Source organism: Scyliorhinus torazame, chromosome 10, assembly GCF_047496885.1.
Source record: "Scyliorhinus torazame isolate Kashiwa2021f chromosome 10, sScyTor2.1, whole genome shotgun sequence".
NCBI lineage: Eukaryota > Metazoa > Chordata > Chondrichthyes > Carcharhiniformes > Scyliorhinidae > Scyliorhinus > Scyliorhinus torazame.
The window spans coordinates 101,459,471-101,477,111 of NC_092716.1; the positions used below are offsets into that span (position 1 = coordinate 101,459,471).

General features: G+C 52.6%; 1 protein-coding gene across 3 annotated transcripts in view; it reads right to left on the bottom strand.

The window, feature by feature from the left end:
- katnb1 (katanin p80 (WD repeat containing) subunit B 1) overlaps positions 1 to 17,641 on the bottom strand; it is a 102,224-nt gene that overhangs the window by 67,116 nt on the left and 17,467 nt on the right. For all 3 annotated transcript variants that reach the window (XM_072518521.1, XM_072518519.1, XM_072518520.1), the window contains exons 2-3: positions 11,729 to 11,859; positions 4,474 to 4,591 (exon numbers count right to left, since the gene is read on the bottom strand). In XM_072518521.1, coding sequence (XP_072374622.1) covers positions 4,474 to 4,591; positions 11,729 to 11,859 — 249 coding nt within the window. The remainder of the gene's footprint in view (positions 1 to 4,473; positions 4,592 to 11,728; positions 11,860 to 17,641) is intronic.

Consider the following 17,641-nt stretch of genomic DNA (forward strand, 5'->3'; position numbering starts at 1 on the left):
TCTCTTCCCATTTCCGAAAACTTCCATTCCACCTCCCTGGCTCAGATCTGTGGTTCCCCCGAATCGGCATTTCCCTTGACCCTAAACCCAACCTGAAGTGTTGGCGAAACTGCCTCCAGATTTTCAATGAAGCTATTATTACCGGACTCCCTGAATATTCCCCCAGAGCTATTGGGAGCAGCGCTGTTGCTAGTGCCTTCAGCCCCGACCCCCTGCACAAACTCTCCTCCATTCTGACCCACTGAGAATCAACCCCTCTGACCCAGCTCCGCACCTTCTCCACATTCGCCGCCCAGTAGTAGTACAACAGGTTCGGGAGACCCAAACCCCCTGCCTGCCTTCCCCTCTGTAGCAGCACCTCTCTCACTCTGGCCACCTTCCATCCCCATATGAATGAGGTAATCCTTCCCTCAGTCTCCCTGAAAAAAGACTTTGGCAGGAAAATTGGTAGGCATTGAAAAATAAACAGGAATCGCGGCAACACATTCATTTTAACTGCCTGTACCCGACCCGCCAGTGACAGAGGAAGGCCGTCCCACCTTGCCAGATCGGCTTACACTCTCCCCACCAAACTAGTGATGTTGTACCTGCAAAGCCTCCCCAACTCCTGGGCAAACTGCACCCCCAGATACCTAAAATTCCTCCTATCGACGCACTCGGTTCCGACACATACAGCAGCAAGTCGTCGGCATATAAGGACACCCTATGCTCTATCCCCGCCCCCCCCACCCCCGCACTATTCCTTTCCATGCTCCCGAACCTCTCAATCTGATGGCCAACGGCTCAATCGCAAGTGCAAACAGCAGGGGGGACATAGGACATCCCTGTCTCGTCCCACGGTGGAGAGAAAAGTATCTTGAACTGATATTATTTGTGCGGACACACGCCTTCGGCTCCTTATATAATAGCTTTACCCAGTTCACAAACCTTGGTCCAATCTCAAACCGCTCTAGCACTGCCATCAGGTACCCCCATTCTACCCGATCAAACGCCTTCTCGGCGTCCAATGCCACAACTACCTCTGTTTCCTTCCCTTCCGCCGGTGCCATAACAACGTTCAAAACCCTCCTAATGTTCGAAAACAGCTGCCTCCCTTTCACGAACCCCGTTAGATCCTCCCCTATCACTCCTTCAGCCTACCCGCCAGTACCTTCGCCAACACTTTTGCGTCCACATTCAGAAGTGATATGGGCCGATACGACCCACACTCCGTCGGATCCTTATCTTTTTTTAGCAACAGTGAAATCGATGCCTGCCGCAAGGTTTGCGGCAACACCCCCTTCCCTATCGCCTCCTCAAACATCCCCACCATCAGGGGTGCCAACCTATCCTTAAATTTTTTATAATATTCCACCGGAAACCCATCCGGCCCTGCCACCTTTCCCGACTGCATCCTCCCAATCGCATCCTTTATTTCCTGCTCCACTATTGCTCCTTCTAATGTAGCCCTGTCCCCCTCCCCTAGCCTCGGGTACTCCAACCCATCTAGAAATTCCTGCATCTCACGGTCTCCCCCGGGTGGCTCTGACTTGTACAACCTCTCATAAAACGCCTCAAAAACCTTGTTAATCAGCACTGGAGCCACCACCAACTTCCCTGGCCTATCCTTCACCTGAAGAATTTCCCTTGCTGCTGCCTCCCTCCGGAGCTGACCTGCGAACATACTTATCTCCACTTTCATAAACTGCACCCTTTGCTCGTCTCAGTTGGCGCACCGCCTTCCTGGTGGACAGTCGGTCGAAGCTCGCCTGTAGTTCCTTCCTCTTTTCCAGCTTCGCCGGGTCCCCATCCTCTGCATACCTCCTATCTACCTCCAACATCTCATCTATTACCCTCTGCCGCTCCAACCTCTCCTCTTTGTCCACCATGGCCTTAAACAAAATTACCTCACCCCTCACCACCGCCTTTAGAGCCTCCCAGACGACTGCCTTCGACACCTCACCCGTACAATTGAAACCTACATATTCTTTAATTACCTTTTCAATTTTCTCACAGAACACTTGGTTCCCCAAAAGCCCCACATCCACTTTCCACCCCGGTCTCTGTGGTGCCCCCTTCTCCAGCGCCATATCCACCCAATGTGGAGCGTGATCTGACACTGCAATTGCAGAGTATTCCGACCCCTTGACTCCAGCCAGCAAAGCCTTCCCCACCACAAAAAAGTTGATCCGCGAGCATACCTTATGGACCGCTGAGAAAAACGAGTACTCCCGTTCCCTTGGGTGCAGGAACTTCCAAAGGTCCGCCCCTCCCATTTCCACCATTAGCCCGGCCAGCGCCTTCGCCCCCCCGATGGGACCAGCGAGCGCGGCCGTGATCTGTCCAACCTTGGCTCCTGCACCAAGTTCCAGTCCCCCCATGCGTGTCCAAGTCGGGAATAGCCCCAAACACCTTCCTCGCGAATCCCACATCGTCCCAATTGGGACCGTATACACTTAACAGCGCCACTAATCTCCCCCTCAGCGTCCCTGCCACAATCACATATCTAACCCCCTGATCTGCCACCACCTTCTCGATCTGGAAGCGTACCCTTTTGCTGACCAGCACCGCTACCCCTCGAGCCCTTCCATCAAATCTGGAGTGAAACACTTGGCTAACCCAGCCCTTTTTAAGTCTCACCTGGTCCTTCACCCTCAAGTGAGTCTCCTGCAGCATTGCTACATCGGCTTTCAAACGTTTAAGATGTGCAAGCACCCTTGACCTCTTGACCGGACCTCCTAACCTCTCACGTTCCACGTGACTATCCTTACTGGGGGTCTCTCACCACCCCCCCCCATCTTTCTTATCCACCATCACCATACCACCGGGGCCCTGCCCCATAAGCGTGACCCGCCCCTGCCCATTGTTAACATCGAACCCCCCCCCTACAAAAACATCCCCCAACATCCATCCCTCCACCCCCTCTTGCTCGCCTCGTAGACCCATTGAAGCCTGCTATCCAGGCTCCAACATCCGCAGCCCTCCTCTCACCTCACCCCCATTCACTAACTGACTTTAGTTAGCTAGCGCGGGTGGCTCCCCCCGCCAAGACCTCTCGCCCCCTTCCACCCAGTCCCAGAGAAAGAAACTCCAAAAAAAAACAACAATCCAACCCCTACAATTCACTAACATAACATTTAACACAGAACACCATTAACTTGAACTCTGTAACAATGCAAAGAGAAGTAAATTTCAATACAAATCAGTAAAAAGAAAGTTGTAACATTTGTACATTTTCCAGCCCCTCAAACACAGTCCACAGTCTCTCTTCCAGTTCCGCTCTTCACATCTGTCCCAAGCCTTCTGCCCTCATTAAACGCCTTAGCCGCCTCCGCTGTCTCAAAATAAAAGTCTTTGGCGTTATATGTTACTCTCAACTTCGCGGGGTACACCACACCAAATCGCACCCCCTTCTTGTACAAAGCCGCCTTCACTCGCCCAAACGCCGCTCGTCTTTTTGCCAACTCCACCGTCAAGTCCTGGTAGATCCGAAACGTAGTACCATCCCACAGCACCTCACGCTCCTGCTTTGCCCAGCTTAATACCTTCTCCTTCATGCAAAACTTATGGAAGCAGATAATTACTGCTCTTGGCGGCTCTTTCACTTTAGGCTTCGGCCTTAATGACCGATGAGCTCAGTCTAGCTCGTACAGGGTGGGGCTCTCACCCTCCCCCATCTACTCCGCCAACTTCTTAGCTAAGTATTGCGTTGGCCTTGGGCCCTCTGTCCCTTCGGGCAAGCCCACAATTCTCAAACTGTGCCGCCTTGAGCGGTTTTCCAAGTCTTCCAGCTTTGCTCGGAGTCCTCTGTTAACCTCCACCACCCTCCGCAGCTCGTCCCCCACCGAGGTGACCTGGTCGCTGTGTCGTGTCACGGCCTCCTCCACCTCCATCTTCTCGCCCTGCTCTCTCACCTCGGCCGATGCCTTTGCCACCTCCACCCTCATCGGGCCGATTGCCTCCTCCACCAATTACCTCAACACGACCGCCGTCTCTTTCCTCAAGGCCTCCATGTGCCTCACAAACTGTTTTTCCAGCTCCACCGCCATCACCTCGGTCATCTTCTCCACCGTAAGTAGTGCGGTCCTGCCTTGCAGTTCGGCTTCCACCATCCTGTCAACACTTTTGCTCGGCTTCTCCTTCGGCGGCGAACCCGTGTTTACTCCGTTCTTCGACGCTGCTCTTCGCATCCTTTAGCGGCTTATTGTTTCTTATCTTCTTTCTTTTCTCCCCTCTCCCCCTTCACCCTCCTGTCCTTCATCAATCTGTTGCGGCTGCCCTGCTCGCCCATGCCACCGGAAGTCAGAATAAAGGGTTCTGATGGTAGATTTCGATGACATCGGCATGGGGGTGGTTTGGTCACATTACTTGTTTCTGTACTTTATATCCTATTAATCCTTTGGAGACTAGAGAGCATGTAAACAGATTTTAATAAGATTGAAAATCAGGAGGTTTAAATGGGCATACAGTTACACAAGGATAATGGGTACTTACTCTTGGCTGCTTCCAAATCCCATATTCTTAATGATCCAGATTGCGAGCCTGCGACAACCAGCTCCTCAGAATCTTTGAACTGAATACACTCGACTGGAGTGTTGTGGCCTGTAAGACTCTATACAGCGAGTTGTTTTTTTAATCAATGCATTATTAAATTTGTTATACTGTAAATAATGCAAGGCTAAAGGCATGTATGGAAAGTACACAAACAGGAATAACATTTGATGTATATGGGTAAAAAGTACTAGTTTCAACATCAGAACTGCATTGGGCATTTAAACTCAAGATTAGCCAGTTCCAACTGGGCCATCAAGCTCTTTGCACCAGTTTGATAACTTGGGTCGTACCTGAAATAACTTTCCATGAAACCTCCCAACATGCCCACTCTTAGTTTTATGAGGTAAATACCTGCTCATAGGCCTGGATACATTGATATAGGGGAAACTGGTTTGCTTTAACAGTTGTGTGACAGCCACATTCACGAAGAACTATCCCATGCAGTGAGCTGCTGAAGCACAAACACTCCTGTAATGTTCTTGTCGGGTGGCCTGATTTATATTACAAGAATACGTGTAGCTAAAGCTATAAAACGATGTATTAACGTTAACTGTGGGTCAAATATATACAAAACAACAGATGAATAATAGTATGATCATGCATAAGCAACCTCTCTCCCAGCTCTCCAGTCAGCCTGAGCTCACCTGACTCTAACTTTCACGTATATACTAATGAGACTCCTAGTGGTTAGTTGGTTAATTACAACACAACCATGATATCACGACAACTCCTATAAAGATTCATAACTGTATCTAATAATCTAATTTTCACTTTTAAATCTGGTAATTAAGCATATTCTCACATAAAATTAGGATGATATCTATCCCCAAATTTAATGATGCAATACTTTGCTAAACAGGTAGTTTTCTGCTGATAGCATCCAGAAACAAGGCTGCTTGGAAGCCAAGAAGCTATTAATAAAAAAATAAATTTTAGGAGCTTCCGGTTGCGGCTATGCGGAGATAAGCCGCACGTTCGGCAGCTCCCACTTGGAACGGACTTTTGGGCTCTTTTCAGGGCCTCCAACGGCATTTTTTCAACATTTCCCGGTGTGGGGAGAAGACTGCAACATTCCCCCGACAGTGTATGGCTTGGACCAGGAGCGGGGCGACTAAAAAAGTGGTGGTGAAGCCAAAGAAAGTGCGAGGGAAGAAGAGCAAGATGGCGGCGGGCGGGGACCAGGCAGCGTGGATGCAGTGGGCACAGGAGCAGCAGGAGGTTATCCAGCGCTGCTTCAGGGAGCTCAAGGCGGACCTGCTGGAGCCGATGAAGGCTTCTATTGATAAGCTGCTGGAGACCCAGACGGCCCAGGGGGTGGCGATCCGCGAGGTCCGACAAAAGATCTCAGATAACGAGGGCAAGAGCATGGGCCTAGCGGTAAAGGTGGAGGCACACGAGGCGCTCCACAAGAAATGGCAGGAACGGTTCGAGGAGATGGAGAATCGGTTGAGGCGGAAGATTCTGCGGATCCTGGGCCTCCTGGAGGGGCTGGAGGGGTCGGACATGGGGGCCGATGTGGTCACCATGTTAAACTCGCTGATGGGAGTGGGGTCCTTCCAGGGGCCCCTGGAGCTGGAAGGGGCCCCATAGAGTGCAGGCGTGGAGGCCCAAGGCTAACGAGCCGCCGCGGGCGGTGCTGGTGCGGTTTCATCAGTTCGCTGATCGGGAGTGCGTACTCAGGTGGGCCAAGAAAGAGAGGAGCAGCAGGTGGGAGAACGCGGAGGTTCGAATATATCAGGACTGGAGCGCGGAGGTGGCGAAGAAGAGGGCCGGGTACAACGGGCGAAGGCGGTGGTGCACAGGAAGGGGGTGAAGTTTGGCATGCTGCAGCTGGCCCGTCTGTGGGTCACCTACAAGGACCGGCACCGTTATTTTGAGTCCCCGGAGGAGGTGTGGGTCTTTGTTCAGGCCGAGAAGCTGGACACAAACTGAGGGTCGGGATGGGGAGTCGGGTGTGGGGATGGTTGGAGATTGTTGTTGTTGTGTTACATTTTGAGAGGGGGTTCTTTGTTCTTGTTTATTTTTGGTTCAGTGTGGGTGGTTAGGGTGGGTTGGGCACTGTTTTGGTTGGGTCTGTCGGGTGGGCTCTTGGGAGGGGGGCAAGTAAACGGAGTAGGGGGTGGATGGCCGGTAGGGGGGAATGGGGCCCCGCTGGGGAGGGGGAGGCCCGAGTCGGGAATGAGGAGACTGGGCCTGTAAAAGGAGCTGCGCCAGAGGAGGCGGGGCCGGGCAGGTGGAAAGTGCGGGCTTTTTCCCGCGCTGAAGGCTGGAGGAGGCCGGGCCGGGGCGGGGAAGTGCGGGTTTTTTCCCGCGCTTGGGATGGAAGGGGGAGGCGGAGAGCCTGCGGGTGGGTAATGGAAGGGGAGGGGAAGTCCCACAATGGGAGGAGTCGAAGGAGAGGCGGGTTGCGGCCGGCGTCAGCAGGAGTCAGCTGACTTGCGGGAGTGCAATGGGGGAAGCAATGCAGCTGGGAGGGGTCCTAGCTGGAGGGGGTGGGGGGGAACCGGGTTGCTGCTGGTATGGTCAAGGGGGAGCTGGAGCGAGGAGAGGGGGTTGGGATGGGGGTCTGCCGCCGTGGGGAACGGGCCGGGCACGGGGCGCGGGAGAGTGGCTGGCCAAGGAGGGGTTATGGCTAGTCGACAGGGGAAGGGGGCGGGTAGCCCCCTGATCCGGCTGATAACCTGGAACGTAAGGGGACTGAACGAGCCGGTTAAGCAGGCCCGGGTGTTCGCGCACCTGAAGGGGTTGAAGGCGGATGTGGTCATACTCCAGGAGACACACCTGAAGGTGGCAGACCAGGTAAGATTGAGGAAGGGGTGGGTAGGCCAAGTGTTTCATTCGGGGCTGGATGCCAAAAATCGGGGGGGTGGCGATCTTGGTGGGAAAGAGGGTGTCGTTCGAGGCGTCGAGCATTGTGACAGACAATAGTGGCAGGTACGTAATGGTAAGTGGTAAGCTGCAAGGGGAGAGGGTGGTGCTGGTCAATGTGTACGACCCGAACTGGGCCGATGCAGGTTTCATGCGGCACATGTTGGGTCGGATCCCGGACTTGGAAGTGGGGGGCCTGATAATGGGGGGGGGGGCGGACTTTAACACGGTGTTGGATCTGGCACTGGATCGCTCCAGGTCTAGGACGGGTAGGAGGCCGGCGGCAGCTAAAGTGCTGAGGGGGTTGATGGACCAGGTGGGAGGGGTGGATCCTTGGAGATTTGCAAGGCCGGGGGCTAGGGAATTTTCATTCTTCTCGCACGTTCACGACGCCTATTCCCGGATCGACTTTTTTGTTCTGAGCAGGGCGCTGATTGCGAGAGTAGAGGATACCGAGTACTCGGCGATAGCCATTTCGGATCACGCCCCGCATTGGGTAGACCTAGAGCTGGGGAGGAGAGGGACCAGCGCCCATTGTGGCGCTTGGAGGTGGGGCTGTTGGCGGACGAGGTGGTGAGTGAGCGGGTCCGAGGAAGCATAGAGAGATAACTGGAGGCCAACGATAACGGGGAGGTCCGAGTGGGGATGGTCTGGGAGGCACTGAAGGCGGTGGTTAGGGGAGAGGTGATCTCCATTAGGGCCCACAAGGAGAGGAGAGAGCAGAGGGAGAGGGAGAGGCTGGTGGGGGAGATGGTGAGGGTAGACAGGAGGTATGCGAAGGTGCCGGAGGAGGGACTGTTGAGGGAGAGGCGTAGCCTCCAGGCTGAATTCGACCTGTTGACCACCAGGAAGGTGGAGGCGCAGTGGAGGAAGGCCCAGGGGGCGAATTATGAATATGGGGAAAAGGAAAGTCGGATGCTGGTGCATCAGCTTCGGAAGCGGGACGCAGCTAGTGAGATTGGGGGAGTTAAGGATAGGGGAGGGAGTGTGGTGCGGAGTGGACTTGGCATCAATGGGGTCTTCAGGGACTTTTATGAGGAACTGTATCGGTCCGAGCCCCCACTGGAGGGAGGGAGGGATGGGCCGCTTTCTGGACCAACTGAGGTTCCCGAAGGTGGAGGAGGGACTGGTGGCGGGATTAGGGGCCCCGATTGGGCTGGAGGAGCTGGCCAAAGGAATAGTGGGCTTGCAGGCGGGGAAGGCACCAGGGCCGGACGGTTTCCCAGTCAAATTTTACAAGAGATATGTGGACCTGTTGGGCCCGTTGCTGGTTAGGACCTTCAATGTGGCAAGGGAGGGGGGGGCTTTGCCCCCTACGATGTCCCAGGCACTGATCTCCTTGATCCTGAAGCAGGACAAGGATCCCCTGCAGTGTGGGTCTTACAGGCCGATTTTGTTGTCAAATGTAGATGCCAAGGTGCTGGCGAAGGTCTTAGCCACGAGAATTGAGGATTGGGTGCCGCAGGTCATCCACGATGACCAGACGGGGTTCGTGAAGGGGAGACAGTTGAACGCGAATGTGCGGAGGCTCCTGAACGTTATTATGATGCCGGCGAGGGAGGGGGAGGCGCAGATAGTGGCGGCGATGGACACTGAGAAGGCCTTCGATAGGGTAGAGTGGGGGTACTTGTGGGAGGTGCTGAAGAGGTTTGGGTTTGGGAAGGAGTTCGTCAGGTGGGTTAGGCTGTTGTATGAGGTCCCGATGGCGAGTGTGGCCACGAACAAGAGGAGGTCTGAGTACTTTCGGTTGCATCGAGGGATGAGGCAGGGGTGTCCCCGGTCTCCCTTGCTCTTAGCACTGGCAATTGAACCCCTGGCTATGGTACTGAGGGAGTCGAGGAACTGGAGGGGGCTGGTGCGGGGTGGGGAGAAGCATAGGGTGTCGCTCTATGCGGACGACTTGCTGCTATATGTGGCAGACCCGGTGGGGGGAATGCCGAAGGTAATGAGGGAGTTCGGGGATTTCTCAGGGTACAAGCTCAACATGGGGAAGAGCGAGTTGTTTGTGGTTCACCCAGGGGACCAGGAGAGGGGGATTTGCGAGCTCCCACTAAAAAGGGCAGAGAGGAGCTTCAGGTATTTGGGGATCCAGGTGGCCAGGAGCTGGGGGGTCCTGCATAGACATAATTTCACGAGGCTGGTGGAGCAAATGGAGGAGGAGTTCAAGAGGTGGGACGCGTTGCCGCTGTCCCTGGCGGGTAGGGTGCAGTCAGTCAAGATGACGGTGCTCCCAAGGTTTTTGTTCCTGTTCCAGTGCCTCCCCATTCTTATCCCGAGGGCCTTCTTTAGGCGGGTCAACAGGAGCATAACAGGGTTTGTGTGGGCGCGAGGGACTCAGAGGGTGAGAAGGGTGTTCCTGGAGCGGAGTAGAGATGGGGGGGGCTGGCGCTGCTCAACCTCTGCGGGTACTACTGGGCCGCCAATGCGGCGATGGTGCGCAAGTGGGTGATGGAGGGGGAGGGGGCGGCAGGGAAGAGGCTGAAGACGGCGTCTTGAGGGTACGAGTCTGGAGGCGCTGGCAATGGCGCCGCTGCCTCCAATGAGGTATACCACGAGCCCGGTGGTGGCGGCTACCCTCAAATTTTGGGGACAATGGAGGCGGCACAGGGGGGGGAAGTGGGGGCCTCGTTGTGGACCCCGATACGGGGGAACCACCGGTTTGTCCCAGGGAGAATAGATGGAGGGTTTTCGGGGTGGCACAGGGCAGGGATAAGAATGTTGGGGGACCTGTTTGTGGATGGGAAGTTCGCGAGCCTGGGTGAGCTGGAGGAGAAGTACGGGCTCCCCCCCGGGAAACACCTTTAGGTATCTACAGGTAAGGGCGTTTGCCAGGTGGCAACTGGTGGAATTCCCGCTGCAGCCGCCGCGCACGGTACAGGACAGGGTGCTCTCGGGGGTGCGGGTTGGAGAGGGGAAGATCTCGGCAACGTACCAGGTGATGCAGGAGGAGGAGGAGGCCTCGGTGGAGGAACTGAAAGGTAAGTGGGAGGAGGAGTTGGGGGAGGAGATCGAGGAGGGGACGTGGGCAGATGCCCTAGGGAGGGTGAACTCTTCCTCTTCGTGCGCGAGGCTCAGTCTCATACAGTTTCAGGTGCTGCACAGGGCACACATGACCGGGACAAGGATGAGCCGGTTTTTTGGGGGTGAGGACAGGTGTGTTAAGTGCTCAGGGAGCCCAGCAAACCACACCCATATGTTCTGGGCATGCACAGCGCTGGAGGAATTTTGGAAGGGCGTAGCGAGGACGGTGTCGCGGGTGGTCGGGTCCAGGGTCAAACCGGGCTGGGGGCTCGCAATATTTGGGGTTGCAGAGGAGCCGGGAGTACAGATGGCGAAAGAGGCCGGTATTCTGGCCTTTGCGTCCCTGGTAGCCCGGCGAAGGATTCTTCTTCAGTGGAAAGATGCGAGGCCCCCAAGCATGGAATCCTGGATCAACGATATGGCGGGGTTTATTAAATTGGAGCGGGTGAAATTTGCCTTAAGGGGATCGGTGCAAGGGTTTTTCAGGTGGTGGCAACCGTTCTTAGACTTCCTGGCAAAACGGTAGACCATGGTCAGCAGCAGCAGCCCCCGGGCGGGATCTGAGGGGGTGTATATATTTGCTATGTTTGCTATGTGTTTCGGCGGGTGTTAATTTATTATTTATGTATAGGGGGAGGGGGGCACTGGGTTGTTTTGTTTGGTATTTAATTCTATTGGGTTCCTTTTACATTTTGTTGTTGATATTTTGTGAAAACTTTAATAAAAATTATTTTTAAAACATAAATAAATAAATTTTAGCCAAAGTTGAGACAAAAGCTTTGAGGGACGTCATGATCAATGATTAAAGAAATCTGGATTGATTTGTTCAATTTGGGCCTTTGGGAACTATCAAGAAGCCAAAAGACATGAGTAACACAAATCAGAAGTACACTATAGCCTCTTTTTCGAACATCAATGCATGTTAACTATGATCATCAGGGATTCTCAATCGTAGAAATATTTTTAAGTCTGAGTCAGTTGTCGTCATTACTCACGGTGCAATGTTTATTCTAATTTGAGGCCAAGTTCATGCTCAAAATTCTTATGCTCTAGGAAACAAAACTATCCCAAACCACATTAACTGTGGGTCAAATATATACAAAACAACAGATGAATAATAGTATGGTCATGCACAAGCAACATCTCTCCCAGCTCTCCAGTCAGTCTGAGCTCACCTGACTCTAACATTCGCGTATATACTAATGAGTCTACTCGTGGTCAGTTGGTGAATTCCAACACAACCATGATATCATTAACACAGACCCCCTTACAGTTAGAGAAAGGTAACACCTTTACACTGACTTACCATAATACAGTTTGGTTTGCTGACTGACCACAAGTTGACTCGACAGTCCTCTCCACCAGTGGCCAATAGTCTGCCAGAGTTCTTCCCCAGCATCAGACAGGTTACATTGCCAGAATGAGCAACAAACTCCTCTGTAAGGGAGATACAAAAGAGAAACTAGGTAGCACATTCAACAACAACATTCTGAGAAAGGTTTGTGGCCAAAATGAAAAAGATATAGGCTCCCCAATTTGGTCATTCACATAGATATACAATTATCAGTTTGCCATTAAAAGAATCATAATGCTTTATCAAACTGCTGACACTGCCCCCTTCTCCAGTCCCCTTGTTGTCAACACCTCCTCCAGCAATGTGGAGGCCGGTTCCTCTGGGAAGCTCTGTATGTCCTTCTTGGCAAAATCCCGAACCTGCATGTACCTAAACACTTCTCCCTGCTCTAGCCCATACTTCAACCAGATTTTTAAAAATTCATTTACTGCACGTGGGTCAGCATTTTTTTTTTTTTTCATTTTTTTAAAAAATTCTCCTCCTTTTTCACATTTTCTCCCACATTTACACGCATCAACAATAAACAATAATCAACAAGATATGTCAATCCCCATAATAATAACGATCCCATCCGCCCACCAACCCCCAAACCTCAGCTCACATGTTTACATAAACAAAGGAATCAGGGATTATCCATAGTCACCCTTAATCTACACAGCCCCCCTCCTCCCCACCCCACCCCCCAACTAATGTTCGATGTTATCCAGTTCTTGAAACTGCATAATAAATAGTGCCCATGACTTGTAGAACCCCTCCGAGCTTCCCCTCAGTTCAAACTTAACCTCCTCAAGGGTCAAGTATTCCAACCGGTCCCCCCGCCACGCCAGGGCACAGGGTGGAGAGGCTGCTCTCCATCCCAGCAGGATCCGCCTTCGGGCAATCAACGAGGCGAAGGCTATGATATCTGCCTCCGCTCCCGTTTCCAACCCTGGCTGGTCCGACACCCCGAATATGGCCTCCTGGGGACCCGGGTCCAGTTTCACACGCACCACCTTGGAAATTACCCTAAACACCTACTTCCAGTACTCCCCTAGCTTTGGATAGGACCAAAACATATGAACGTGATTAGTGCCCCCCCCCCCGCAACGCTCACACACATCCTCTACTCCTTCAAACAATCAGCTCATCCTCGCCCTCGTGAGGTGCGCTCTATATACCACCTTCAGCTGTATCAGCCCCAACCTCGCACATGAGGTGGAGGCGTTCACTCTCCGGAGCACCTCACACCAAACTCCCTCCTCTCCCAGCTCATCCTCCCACTTTGCTTTGATCCCTTCCAGTGGTGCCTTATCCTCTTCCAGAATAGCTCCGTACACCGCTGACACTGCCCCCTTCTCCAGTCCCCTTGTTGTCAACACCTCCTCCAGCAATGTGGAGGCCGGTTCCTCTGGGAAGCTCTGTATCTCCTTCTTGGCAAAATCCCAAACCTGCATGTACCTAAACACTTCTCCCTGCTCTAGCCCATACTTCGCTTCCAGCTCCCTCAATCCTGCAAACCGACCCCGAAGAAACAAATCTTTTTGCGTCTTAATCCCCTTCTCTTCCCATTTCCGAAAACTTCCATCCCACTTCCCTGGCTCAAATCTGTGTTTCCCCCGAATCGGCATTTCCCTTGACCCTAAACCCAACCCGAAGTGTTGGCGAAACTGCCTCCAGATTTTCAATGAAGCTATTATTACCGGACTCCCTGAATATTTCCCCGGAGCTATCGGGAGCGGCGCTGTTGCAAGTGCCTTCAGCCCCGACCCCCTGCACAAACTCTCCTCCATTCTGACCCACTGGGAATCAACCCCTCTAACCCAGCTCCGCACCTTCTCCACATTCGCCACCCAGTAGTAGTACAACAAGTTCGGGAGACCCAAACCCCCTGCCTGCCTTCCCCTCTGTAGCAGCACCTTTCTCACTCTGGCCACCTTCCCTCCCCATATGAATGAGGTAATCCTTCCCCCAATCTCCCTGAAAAAAGACTTTGGCAGGAAAATCGGGTGGCATTGAAAAATAAACAGGAATCGCGGCAACACGTTCATTTTAACCGCTTGTACCCGACGTGCCAGTGACAGAGGAAGGCCATCCCACCTAGCCAGATCGGCTTTCACTCTCCCCACCAAACTAGTGATGTTGTACCTGCGAAGCCTCCCCCACTCCCGGGCAACCTGCACCCCCAGATACCTAAAATGAGTCCCTGCTCCACGGAATGGCAGCCCCCACCCCTGCCCACCCCCCCGGCCGAGACACCACAAAGTACTCACTCTTGTCCAGGTTCAACTTGTACCCCGAGAAAGACCCAAATACCCGCAGTAGCTCCAATATTCCTCCTATCGACGCACTCGGCTCCGACACATACAGCAGCAAGTCGTCGGCATATAAGGACACCCTATGCTCTATCCCCCCCCGCACTATTCCTTTCCATGCTCCCGAATTTCTCAATGCGATGGCCAGCGGCTCAATCGCAAGTGCAAACAGCAGGGGGGACATAAGACATCCCTGTCTCGTCCCACGGTGGAGAGAAATATCTCAAACTGATATGATTTGTGCGGACACTCGCCTTCGGTTCCTTATTTTTACCCAGTTCACAAACCTTGGTCCAATCCCAAACCGCTCCAGCACTGCCATCAGGTACCCCCATTCTACCCGATCAAACGCCTTCTCGGCGTCCAATGCCACAACTACCTGTTTCCTTTCTTTCTGCCGGTGCCATAACAACGTTCAAAACCCTCCTAATGTTCGAAAACAGCTGCCTCCCTTTCACGAATCCCATCTGATCCTATTACCTTCGGAAGGCACTCCTGCAGCATACCCGCCAGTACCTTCGCCAACACTTTTACGTCCACACTCAGAAGTGATATGGGCCGATACGACCCACACTCAGTCGGATCCTTATCTTTTTTTAGCAACAGGGGAATCGATGCCTGCCCCAAGGTTTGCGGCAACACCCCCTTCCCTATCGCCTCCTCAAACATCCCCACCATCAGGGGTGCCAACCTATCCTTAAATTTTTTATAATATTCCACCGGAAACCCATCCAGCCCTGCCACCTTCCCTGACTGCATCCTCCCAATCGCATCCTTTATCTCCTGCTCCACTATTGCTCCTTCTAATGTAGCCCTGTTCCCCTCCCCTAGCCTCGGGTACTCCAACCCATCGAGAAATTCCTGCATCTCACGGTCTCCTCCGAGTGGCTCTGACTTGTTCAACCTCTCATAAAGCTCCTCAAAAACCTTGTTAATCAGCACTGGGGCCACCACCAACTTCCCTGGCCTATCCTTCACCTGAAGAATCTCCCTTGCCGCTGCCTCCCTCCAGAGCTGACCTGCTAGCATACTGCCTTATCTCCATGTTCATAAACTGCACCCCTTGCTCGTCTCAATTGGCGCACCGCCTTCCTGGTGGACAGTCGGTCGAAGCTCGCCTGTAGTTCCTTCCTCTTTTCCAGCTTCGCCGGGTCCCCATCCTCTGCATACCTCCTATCTACCTCCAACATCTCATCTATTACCCTCTGCCGCTCCAACCTCTCCTCCTTATCCACCCTAGCCTTAAACAAAATTACCTCACCTCTCACCACCGCCTTTAGAGCCTCCCAGACGACTGCCTTCGACACCTCACCCTTACAATTGAAACCTACATATTCTTTAATTACCTTTTCAATTTTCTCACAGAATACTTGGTTCCCCAAAAGCCCCACATCCACTTTCCACCCCGGTCTCTGCGCTGCCCCCTTCTCTAGCACCATATCCACCCAATGTGGAGCGTGATATGACACTGCAATTGCAGAGTATTCCGACCCCTTGACTCCAGCCAGCAAAGCCTTCCCCACCACAAAAAAGTCGATCCGCGAGTATACCTTATGGACCGCTGAGAAAAACGAATACTCCCGTTCCCTTGGGTGCAGGAACCTCCAAGGGTCCACCCCTCCTATTTCCACCATTAGCCCAGCCAGCGCCTTCGCCTCCCCCTGATGGGACCAGCGAGCGCGGCCGTGATCTATCCAACCTTGGCTCCTGCACCAGGTTCCTGCCCCAACCCCCCAACCCCCACCCCCCCCCCCCCACAATCAGCTCATGCGTATCCAAGTCGGGAATAGCCCCAAACACCTTCCTCACGAATCCCACATCGTCCCAATTGGGACCGTATACACTTATCAGCGCCACTAATCTCCCCTCCAATGCCCCTGTCACATTCACATATCTACCCCCCGATCTGCCACCACCTTCTCCATCTGGAAGCGTACCCGTTTGCTGACCAGCACCGCTACCCCTCGAGCCCTTCCATCAAATCAGGAGTGAAACACTTGGCTAACCCAGCCCTTGTTAAGTCTCACCTGGTCCTCCACCCTCAAGTGAGTCTCCTGCAGCATTGCTACATCGGCTTTCAAACTTTATGATGTGCAAGCACCTCTTGACCGGACCTCCTAGCCCTCTCACGTTCCACGTGATTATCCTTACCGGGGGTCTCTCACACCCCCCCACCTTTCTTATCCGCCATCACCATGTGGGTCAGCATTTATTGGCTATCCCCAGTTGCTCGAGAAGGTGGTGGTGAGCGGCCTTCTTGAACCGCTGCAATCCCTACGATGTTGATAGTGGGGCATACAGTAATGTTAATGCGATTGAATTTCAAGGATTGATGCTTAGAAAACCAGCACATTATCTACACAGATAAAAAATAAATGTTGCCACAGTGCCAGAGGACCATCTGGTGCTCCCCCCTTTGTGAACTGACTGGTGGCGATTTAATCTGCGGGTCACAACATCTCAGGCGAGGGGCAAGGTCAAGAAGGTGGGGCCTTCATGAATAACCTCAGCCAGTATGGGAGTTGCAAGGGGAATGGAATAGAAAAGTCGGATGGTTTGCAACAGTTGCACTGTGCATTGATGAGACATCTAGAGTATTCTGTATTCTTTTGGTCTTCTTATTTAAGAAAGGGCATAATTGCATTGAAAGAGTTCAAAGAAGGTTCATTTAACTGATCCCTGGGATGAGGGGATTATTTTATTAGGGAAGGTTGAACTGTTGGGCTGTATCTATTAGAGTTTAAAAGAATGAAAAGTTCTCTTATTGAAACATACAAGATCCTGAAGGGACTTGACAGAATGTATACTGAGAAGATGTTTCCTCTTGGAAGAGAGACCAGGTCTAGGTAACAGTTTAAAAATAAGGGATTACCTATTTAAAACAGAGATTAGAAGAATTTTTTTCTCTCAAGAGGATCTGGAGTCTGTGGAACTCTCTTCTCCAGAGAGCGATGGAGGCAGAGTCATAAATATTTTAAGACAGATTGTTGACCAACAAGGGAGTCAAAGGGTATTGGAGATAGTCAGGAAAGTGGCATTGAAGCCACAATCAGACCAGCACAATTTCATTGAATGACAGTGCAGGTTTGAGAGACCGAATGGCCTACTTCTGCTCCTAATTTGTATGTTAGCATACAGATTGAGGGAGGAAGGCAGTGAGAATATCTTGATGATAAAAATATTTGTATACTTGAAAGGGTGATAGAAAAATGATGATTTTGAAGAAGTGAGAGGGGTGAAACAAGGCAAGATGCTTAAAGAAGCAGAAACTTCCAGAGGTGCAGGGAGACAGCCAGGGCAATCCTGTTAGCAACGCTATATCACTACCACCACACCGGTCTTGGCAGGGAAAGTGGCAGTAGATGTAGGAAAAAAAAAGGCAGGAAATCGAATCTTCCAGTTGCGCGATGAAGCGCATGTGTTTCTTCTGAGGATTCTTTTTACAAGTTCTCTCTTAACGCGCTGGTATATGGGCGGCACGGTAGCACAGTGGTTAGCACTGTCACTTTACAGCTCCAGGGACCCAGGTTCCCGGCTTGGGTCACTGTCTGTGCGGATCTACGCATTCTCCCTG